General features: G+C 60.7%; 1 protein-coding gene and 1 long non-coding RNA gene across 4 annotated transcripts; one reads left to right on the top strand and one right to left on the bottom strand.

The window, feature by feature from the left end:
- Window positions 1-957: 957 nt before the first annotated feature.
- ODF3L1 (outer dense fiber of sperm tails 3 like 1) lies at window positions 958-4,506 on the bottom strand. Its single transcript, XM_038579889.1, has 4 exons — window positions 4,156-4,506; window positions 3,249-3,359; window positions 2,200-2,313; window positions 958-1,588 (listed from the first exon to the last, which is right to left on the bottom strand). The coding sequence occupies exons 1-4, from the start codon at window positions 4,274-4,276 to the stop codon at window positions 1,107-1,109; spliced, it is 828 nt and encodes a 275-aa protein (XP_038435817.1). The 5' UTR covers window positions 4,277-4,506; the 3' UTR covers window positions 958-1,106.
- A 44-nt stretch (window positions 4,507-4,550) lies between these two features.
- LOC111093375 lies at window positions 4,551-8,783 on the top strand. Of its 3 annotated transcripts, none has more exons than XR_005381893.1 (4): window positions 4,551-4,688; window positions 5,426-6,076; window positions 6,787-7,099; window positions 7,266-8,783. It is a non-coding gene; the product is annotated as an uncharacterized LOC111093375 (long non-coding RNA). The 3 variants fall into 3 exon arrangements; XR_005381895.1 differs by having other exon boundaries at window positions 6,329-7,099; XR_005381894.1 differs by having other exon boundaries at window positions 4,557-4,688; window positions 4,912-6,076.
- Window positions 8,784-8,992: the final 209 nt, after the last annotated feature.

Below are 8,992 nucleotides of genomic sequence, written 5' to 3'. Positions count from 1 at the left end.
ATCCTTCCATCCACAGTTGGTTCTTCAGTTTTCGTTTTTTGATGAAAACCTGAATCTTGCTCAAGTGGACCCCACCCTCCCTAGCGGGCACCTGCCTACCCCAAGCCTCGGAGCTGCAAGGGGTGGGGCGGGGCGGGTGGGCCAGGCCTGGACCCATGGGTGAGGCAACACCGCCCCCTCCTGGCTGCCGCGGCCCCTTCTCTCCTGCAACGGGCGCCGCAGGGCGAGGCTGCGTCTGGCGAGCTTGGGGGTGGGGGTCGGGGGCGTGCAGACCCCTCTCCCAGCGGTCCGCTCGGCCTCTTGGCCTCCTCCTGGGCGGAGCGCAGCCCCCGCTCTGCTCATCCTGCCCAGGCCTCTCTCACTGCCCAAAACATCCTGTCCAACCGCATCGGGCTGGGGCGAAGCCAGAGCGCCCTCCAGCTGCCCAGGACCTGTCCCCTGTCCCCTGCGGGTCAGCCTCCCCAGGCCCCACCCCGCATGCTGCGGTCCCCCCTGCATGTCCTTGCTCCCATCTCTGCGGACCAAGAATAGCCTCCCTCCCACACTGTCTCCACGTGTCCTCCTGTGTCCCTCTGCCTGGAAAATCTCCCTCCACCCCCCACCCCAACCAGGCGACACCTCCCTCCTCTGCCCTGCTCCGGTCCCGGGCCGGGACCACTGTCGGGGATCAGAGTCACCCCGCTGTGGAGCGGCACCTTCCAGACCGATGCTCCCCCCTCATTGTCCGAAGGGCGGGGACGGGAGCTGCGCAGGGCCACAGAGCAGAGCAGCAGCAGAGTTCGGGCCAGCACACAGCCGTCCGGGTCCCTCCCGGGGCTCCTCGGAGGACATGTGGCCGCCTTCCCTGGTGAGCCAGAACAGACCTGCCCCCGCACAGGGACCCCTGCAATGCCTCCCAGCACCCCGGCCCCTCACCACCCAGGGCAGGCCCCAAAGGAAGCAGCCGTGCTTGCAAAATGAAAAATTAAATAAGTGAAAACATTTATCTGATGCCTTCTGTGCACTAGACACACCGGCTCTGCTACGGGAGACCTCAGCGAGCTGCTCAGTTCAATATAGAAAAATACCTTCTGCGGGGAGGGGCGGGTGCAGGCAGCGGGAGGGCCCTAGTCCTGAATGTCGATGACCAGCGGGCACAGGTGGGGCGAGTGCTTGATGCCCATGGAGAAAGCGGGGGCGCAGGGCTTGTGCACCGTCACCTGCTGGGCGTTGTGGGAGCCAGGGCCGGGCCGAGGCGTGCGGTCCATGGGGTAGGCAAATCGCTTGGCCATGCTGTACGTGGGGCTGCGGTTCTGGTAGACGGAGGGCTCGGGCCGGGAGTGCGCGGCTGGCCCAGGGCCCCCTGCCACGTTCTCCTTGTAGAACCAGCTCTTGTGCTCCGAGGAAAGACTATAGCAAGGAGCAGCTCGGCTGACAGGGTTGCTGGGCCCCAACAAGAGGGGCAGCTGGTACTGGTTGGGGGCTGGATTGGGGTCCAGCACTCTGTACGGGCACCGGTGGCCGAAGGCATACTGGGGAGCCCTGCGTTCCCCAGGCGGGTGGATCTTCTCCAAGTAGTAATGGCAGGAGGCTGGGTTGGGGCTCAGGCCTGCAAGTGGATGAATGGAAGGGGAGGGTTTCAGGTGGGAGCCAGGCTGTCTCCTGGTGTCCGGCTGATGGTGGAGAGGCGAGGGTCTTGGGTAGCCTGACGTGACTCTCCTATAGCCCCTTCATCGTCAGGCAGGGACACCACCGCCCCTGCATAGGGCTGTGGGCAGGGGAAGGGACCTCGGCCACCCTGACGTGAGGACTGACGCTGTTTTCATAATATGAAATCACAAGTGTCATCAGAACATCACCCTTGGGATGTCCGCATCCTGTTAGCATCCCCGTGACGGCCCCCGGAAAGCACCCCGAAATCACTAGTCTGTGAGCTCGTTAGCATGACGATATCCCTGATGCAACAGGAGCCCCGTGACAGTTTTATCATAACATCTACCCAGTGACATATACGTGTAACGTCGGCTTCAAGACGTAAGCACTGTGATGACACAGATATGATGACATCAGTGTCTTGATGAAACATTGCAGGGAAATGCCAAGGTCCAAAGACACACCTGGCAAAGGGAAGTCAAAACCCTTTGTCCCTGCTCAGGTGCTAAGGGCGGCTCCCATTCCCCATCCTCCCAACCCCCACGTCCCCCTCCTATCCCGTCTCACGCAGGTTAGAGATGCGCTCCTCCATGGGGACTTGCGGGCAGCTGGACATTCCAAACCGAGTTATTTTGGGATCCAAGAAACAGCAAGGCCCCGAGCTGCAAATGTCCATGATCCCTGCAGGGCAGCCAGAGAGGCGCGGTCAGCCCCAGAGGCCACCCTCGGGTGAGCCGCGACTGCCTCCTTGTGAGATCCCCTGGCCCAGTAGAGAAGTGAGGGCTCCCTTCTGATTCCCTGGACTCCTGGGTGTTTCCCAACCTTGATTTCTTCATCTGCAAAATGGGGCTTTTAACGAGTGGCCTACCAGCCTCAAGAGCTTGCTCAGAGAAATAGATCGGAGAACAGCTGCTCGGCAGCGTGGTCAGCCCCCATCAGGGACTGGTACCAAGGGGTCATAACTGGCACAAGGGCTATTGTTAGTACTAAGAAGGGGCCCAGCCCAAGACAGGGGCTTCCCTGCTGGGGAGGCCACGGCATGCCAGGGAGGGACCCAGCTGGCCTCTAGATCTCAGCGCCCCGGGTACACCCCTAGACACCCCCGCACGTGCTCTCCTTGCACTGGCCTTGGCCGGCAGCCAGAGCTCTTCTGTGGCTTCCTGCTCTTGCCCTTCCAGGTGGTTCTAAGCCACCGGGGAGCCTGGGGAGCCACCATTCCCACCAGTTCCCCCACTCCCCAGCTATTTCTGTCCGGCTTCTGTGGCAAGTGAACCCACAGCAGCCAGAGCTAAAGGGCCCCGGCCCGAGATAAGACAGAGAGAAGACTCTGGCGTCGGACAGTGCCCGTGCCCCCTCGAAGCTCCCTCCGGGGCCCAGCTGGGAGCTACCCGCAGAGTGGCCTATGGAGGGACGCGCCACCTGAGCAGCCCTGCTGGCTTCCTTCTGGCCCCAGTGGGCCTCCTGGGTGTCCTCTTCAGGGTGACCTCGGTTCCCAGGGTCCCCTGGCTATGGACAGTGGCTCCCTGCCCCTCACTGCTGCCCCAAACATCCAACGATAATAACCCTAAGCCTGAAGGGCTGACGGGCTGACGGGCACGGGCGTGGCGAGCACGTACGCTTCTCCGAGTGCCTGGCGTGCAGAGTACAGGCCGGCTCCTGGAACATGGAGATGTCATGGTCTAAGTAGCCCGTGCAGGACGGCCGGAGGTACTTGGCAGGGCCCGGACCTGCAAGGATGGACAGGGCAGCCCTCAGCCTCGACCCACTGGGGAGAGGCAGGGGACGCCCCAAAGGCAGTGTGCCATGAGGACACCGGGGTCCTTGCTCTGCCGACGTCACACTGCCACAAACCCCACCATCGAGCTTCCTTTAGGGAAAGACAGTGCTCCCAGATAAAATGCAGTGTACCTTAGGCGGGCAACGTGTGATACAAAAGATAAGAGTTACGATTAACCGAGAACTTACTCTGCACCAAGCACCGCAGCCAAGTGTTTTACACCGATTATTTCAGCTAAGCCTCCTAACAGCTCCGTAACGCTGATACTATTGTGTTTCCCATCTTACAGATGAGAAAATTGAGACTTAGAAATAGTTCACGCAAAGTCACGCAAGCCTGGTAATGTGAAAACCCTGAGACAATCAGCCAACAGAACCCCAAATATACAATCACGTACTAAACCACCTCCCACGTAGGCCAACAATCAGTCATTAACAATGTAGTAAGAATTAGTTTGCTTTCAGTTGAGAGTAAGATTTGAGAGACGTGAGGCCGGCCAGCTGCGAGTGAGCTAAATGTTCCTTTGACTCCCTTTTTCCCAGAACTGGCCTCACTTCATACGCCACGCTCCCTCCCACCCCTAGCCCCCTGACAATTCCCCGCAGCCAATACTGCCTTTCGGGTTAAGCTTGAAGGTATGGATGTCTGTGGGCGTGGAGGAGAGCCCTGAGGAGCTCTGCGGCTGGGTTACCTTCGGGGGCCTGCAGAGGGGAGAGGCCAAGCTCAGGGCGGGGGCCTGCTCTCACCTCTGATCATTGCCATGATCACCGGGCTCTGCTTTATCTCCTGCCACGAGGGCACCTGAACTTCCTCCTCCGGGTGCTGCCCATAGAACATCGAGTTCCTGGCCCCCTTGGGCAGTTTCATGGCTGCGGCCCAGGAGGGGTCCAAGTGGTCAGCGAGAAGCTAGGCCTATATGAAGCCTGTCCCAGATGCCCCCACCAGGCCCTGTGTCCACTCTCTCCCCCACTCGGGAGGCTGCATGGGGGTTGGGAAGGAAGTGGAGCCTCTGGCTTGAGCAGCTGAGGCCGTCTGGGGTGCAGCCAGCCACAGGACCCAGCAGGCTAGAGCTAGGATGACATCATCGCAGAACTTGGACTGTGAAACCCGGAGTGTTTATTTCCCCCAGTTACCGTGGCAGCTCAGCTATAGAACCCTGAAAACTAGGCCCCACGGCTCCCTACTCCCAACCAGGCTACACAGCCTGAGGGTGCCCAGAACCCTGAGTCAGGGAAGGAAAAGGGAGGGGGGGTGTGACAGAGCCAGCTCTCCACTCCCGGTGGGTGCTCTGAAGTGGGAGGAAGGAATGCAAAGTGTGCGTGGGTCCTGGGGGAAAGGTTTCTGCAGCCCGGATGGTCCCCTGGGGCGGCCCTCTATCCCCTGCCCCTCCCACCTATCCCCCCATACCCCCCCCAGCTCTGGACACGCCCTCCCTTCCGGCTATTTTTCCTTGGAAAAGGATCAAGCCAATTATTTCACACTAAGGTGTGACTGTCTGATAGCTTCCCAGACTCCCACCCCAGGGCATGGTGTCGTTAGAGATCCAGTCCGGCTCAAGGAAGGCTTGCCCGCTGCTGGCACTTCAGGCACGAGGCCTGGAGAAGCCACTCCCTGTGCCTGTGGCCCAGAGCACCTGGGGTAGGGCAGTGTGAGAGGGAACGTTGAGGGGTAGAGAGGATCCCCAGCTGCCAAATGATTGCCAGATGAGCCCTCGGGCTGAGGAAATGCTGGGGGCGCCTTTGGCCCTAAAAGCCCAGGAGGTCTGGGGGCCCCAGGGCCTGCCTGCACCCCCAGTGCATGGCCCAGCCTGGGGATTTGACCCGCACTCGCCGGGAGGGGTTTCCGTCTTGGGAACGGATGACTGCTGACTGCAGAGGGGTGCCTGTCACAGCCCCAGCACACGAATAAAGAAACTGAGGCCCCGGACGGGGCAAGGGCTTAGCCAAGGTCTCCCGTTATGTGAGTAGCAGGGACAGAACCGGGACACAAACCCAGGGCTCTCTGGCTCGCTCGCAGCCTCCGATCTAACGGAAACCAGGCCCCACTCGGAGCTCGGGGCGGCCGGCAGGCGCAGCGAGGACGGAGCAGACAGGCCAGACGTGCTGGGCCCCCCAGAAGCCTTGTGGGACTGAAGGGCCCGGAACAGAGGGAAGCCGCCCCCCACCCCCACCCCCGACCCCGCGGCCGGCCACAGACCCGCCCTGTGCCCTTCCCATCACCCAGGGGGCAGCTAAGCCTCTGATTTCTGGACCGAGGGGGCCGAGAGGGCCGGGCAAGGCAGGGACTGGCCTCGGGCCACGGGCAGTGCCTCCTCCTCACCCCCATCCTCGTCAGCTTTTCCTGGAGGAGGCTGCAGGCCTCCGGGCTCAAGCCGTGACGGTCCCCTCAAGGCTCACTGGGGCCCCATGTGGGCTGAGGCCCCCACCTCCTGATCCGGGGCCCCAGGCGGGCTAGAGTCTCCCAGGATTTCAGAGCCAGGGGCCCTCCTACAACACCCGGCCCTGCTCCTGCCTGCCAGCCCCTCGCATGGCTCTCCTGGGTAGGGGGGCCGCCCCGACTCCCGCTCCAGAGGCCCCTTCCTTCCAGTTTAGCAGAGACTCCCCCGGCCCCCCCGAGATGGCCCTCGGTGCTCTGCAGAGCTGCTCCATCCGCCACTCAGAGTCCCAGGTGAGTGCACCCCTGGCCTCTTTGCTCCCCACCCAGGCAGGGTCCCCTCCTCGTCAGATACCACTCCCTGAGGGCTTCGGCACCCAGGGTGTCCCCCTCCAGCCATTGTCTCCTCAGAGGGCCCACTGTCCCGATTCATAAACCTGGAGGCCCTGAGCTCTCCTCAGGCCCGCAGCCTGTCACCCTAACACCCTAGCCGGACAACCCGCACCGAGGCCCATCCCTACCCAAGTTCTTTGTCCCCACCACTAGGTCCCCTCCTGCCCCCACTGCCCTCCTTGGCCAGTGGCACTGCTAGGAGCCACCACCTCCTGCAGCCCGCCCCCACCACCAGGTCCCCGGCCCGGGAAGAGCGGCTGGTCAGGACCAGGGCCTCCAAACCCCGGCCTTGCCGCCAGGCCACCAGCGCCCATCTCTGCAGAGGTCACTTGGGTCGAGCCCAGCCTTCCCTCAGCCCCGTGTGCCCCCCCTTCTCAGCACAGGGAAGGGCCGCGCCAGACCCCAACCCAAACCCTCCAACCATGCCTTGGACACCCGCATTCCCTCCTGGGGTTCAGGAGGACTCGCCCAGAGGGCCTGCCATCCCTCTGCCTAAGCAGAGCCCATCCCCTGGTCCCCTCCCGTCATGCTCTGGAGCGGGGCTAGAAGCCATCTCCCCAGCCCGCGCTCACACCGTCTCTCCACGGCCCATGTCCCTCTTTCCTGTCCAGACCTCCCTGGGAAGCGTTTTCCTGGTTGTCCCTCTCCTGGGCCTCCTTTCACACCTCAGCGCCTGCAGGGCTCTTGTGCCCCACCTGGACCCCGAGCTGCCCAGGGAGCTCCCCCACCAGAGGACCCTGCTCCCTCCCTCCCTGGGCGCCTCTTCCCGGCCCCACGCCCCTGCCCCTCCGCAAGCTCGCCTCCTGGCTCCTGCTCCTCGGCCTGACCTTCCATCGTTGGCCTATGCCCACTAATAGCAAAGGGGGAAACGGTGACTTTCAGGGAGGAGCGAGGCCGGAAGCAGCCCCTCGACCAAATGACCAAGTGAGTGATGGGAGTTAACATCGAAGGGGGGGGGGCAGGAAAATGCGCTGGTCCTCTGGGAGGATGCACTGAGCGGGGGCGCAGCATCCCTTCGGGGCTGCAGATGCAGGACCTGAGCCCAATTTTTTTTTTAACATTTTTTTTAATTTTTATTTATTTATGATAGGCACACAGTGAGAGAGAGAGAGAGAGGCAGAGACACAGGCAGAGGGAGAAGCAGGCTCCATGCACCGGGAGCCCGACGTGGGATTCGATCCCGGGTCTCCAGGATCGCGCCCTGGGCCAAAGGCAGGCGCTAAACCGCTGCGCCACCCAGGGATCCCTGAGCCCAATTGTGAAGAGACCACATAAGCTCAAGTCAAGATGCATTTTACAAAAAAAACTGGTCTGTACCTGCCGAAAATGGCAATGTTGCGAAAGACCAAGAAACACCGAAGGAAAGCACTTTCCCCGACTGGTAGAAAGCCAAGAGGGAAGACAATGAAAAGCGATACGGCGGCCAGGATGCTCTCTGATTATCAAGGATATTATTGGGGAAATCGGCAAAACAGGATGCAGGTCTGCGGCTGGTTACAAATACGGCACCAAGGCTAATCTCCTGACGGCGGTCGCTGCTCGTCTGGTTATGGGAGAGGAGGCCCTTGCTCCCCTGTTCCGAGGAAAGAGCCACCGGAGTGTGGACGGAGGAAGGAGCGTCGTGTCCGCAGCTCACCCTGGAACAGCTCGGGAGAGGTGATGTATATACATAGAAAAGAATTTAGTATCTGGCGAAATATTAACGTTGGGGAAATGTAGGTGAAGAGAGTGGGAAATATTTGTGACGGTCTGCCTGCTTTTCTGTACGTCTGAAATACGTCAAAAAGCTGAAAGAAAGAGTGTTAGTGTCTCAGAGTTCAGTCCTGGGCCTTCCTGTCATTTTATTTATTTTTTTAAACATTTTATTAATTTATTCATGAGAGACAGAGAGAGAGAGAGAGGCAGAGACACAGGCTGAGGGAGAAGCAGGCTCCATGCAGGGAGCCCGACGCGGGACTCGATCCCAGGACCCCGGGGTCATGACCTGGGCCAAAGGCAGGTGCTCAACCGCTGAGCCACCCGGGATCCCCTTCTGTCATTGTAACCCGCCCTCCTGCCACCAGGGCGGTTGGCCTGCGGGTTCTTTCAGTCCGGGTGAGTCTACTCCAGCGATGCCCAGACAGATGCGCCCCTGGCCCAGGCCTGCGCGGGGGCTCTCAGCCCACCTATCCCGTGTCCTACACGGGGCCACTGGCTCTCTCACAAGCACCTTAAATCAACACACCCAAAGCTTTTCTCCCGAGACGTCACCTGCCCCCCATCTACCTCAATGAATGACGCCACCAGCCGTCCACAAGCCCCAGCTGGAAACCTGAAAACTCGTCCCGACATCTCCCTCGTCCTTACTCTGCATATCCAGTCACCCCATCACTCTGGGGAGCCTGGGAGCTCCCAAGGCTGGGCCCTGCCTCTTGGTCTTGTGTCCCCAGGGCCCTGCAGAGCACCTGACATATATGGTGAGTACTTAAGAAGTATTTGTTGCGGGCCGCCTGGGTGGCTCAGCCAGTTAAGTGTCTGACTCTTGATTTCAGTTTGGGTCATGATCTCAAGGTCCTGGAACCAAGCCCCGCATCGGGCTCCAGGCTCAGTGGGCCGTCTGCTTGTCCCTTTTCCCTCTGCCCCTCTACCTCCTTGCTCTCTCTCTCTCTCTCTCTCAAATAAATAAATCTCTAAAAAAAAAGAAAGAATGCTTGTTGAATGAATGAATGAATGAGTCCATCCATTGACTGATGAAGGGAAGGTCCCTCCTCGTGAGAGTCGAGTCCTCCTCCTGGAGCCCCGGTCCCCCACACAGCTGCGCCCCCTGGACTACCACTT

The sequence above is a fragment of the Canis lupus genome, chromosome 30, assembly GCF_011100685.1.
Source record: "Canis lupus familiaris isolate Mischka breed German Shepherd chromosome 30, alternate assembly UU_Cfam_GSD_1.0, whole genome shotgun sequence".
Lineage (NCBI taxonomy): Eukaryota > Metazoa > Chordata > Mammalia > Carnivora > Canidae > Canis > Canis lupus.
Note: the sequence above shows the minus strand (reverse complement) of the source record. Positions and strands in the feature narration are given on the sequence as shown.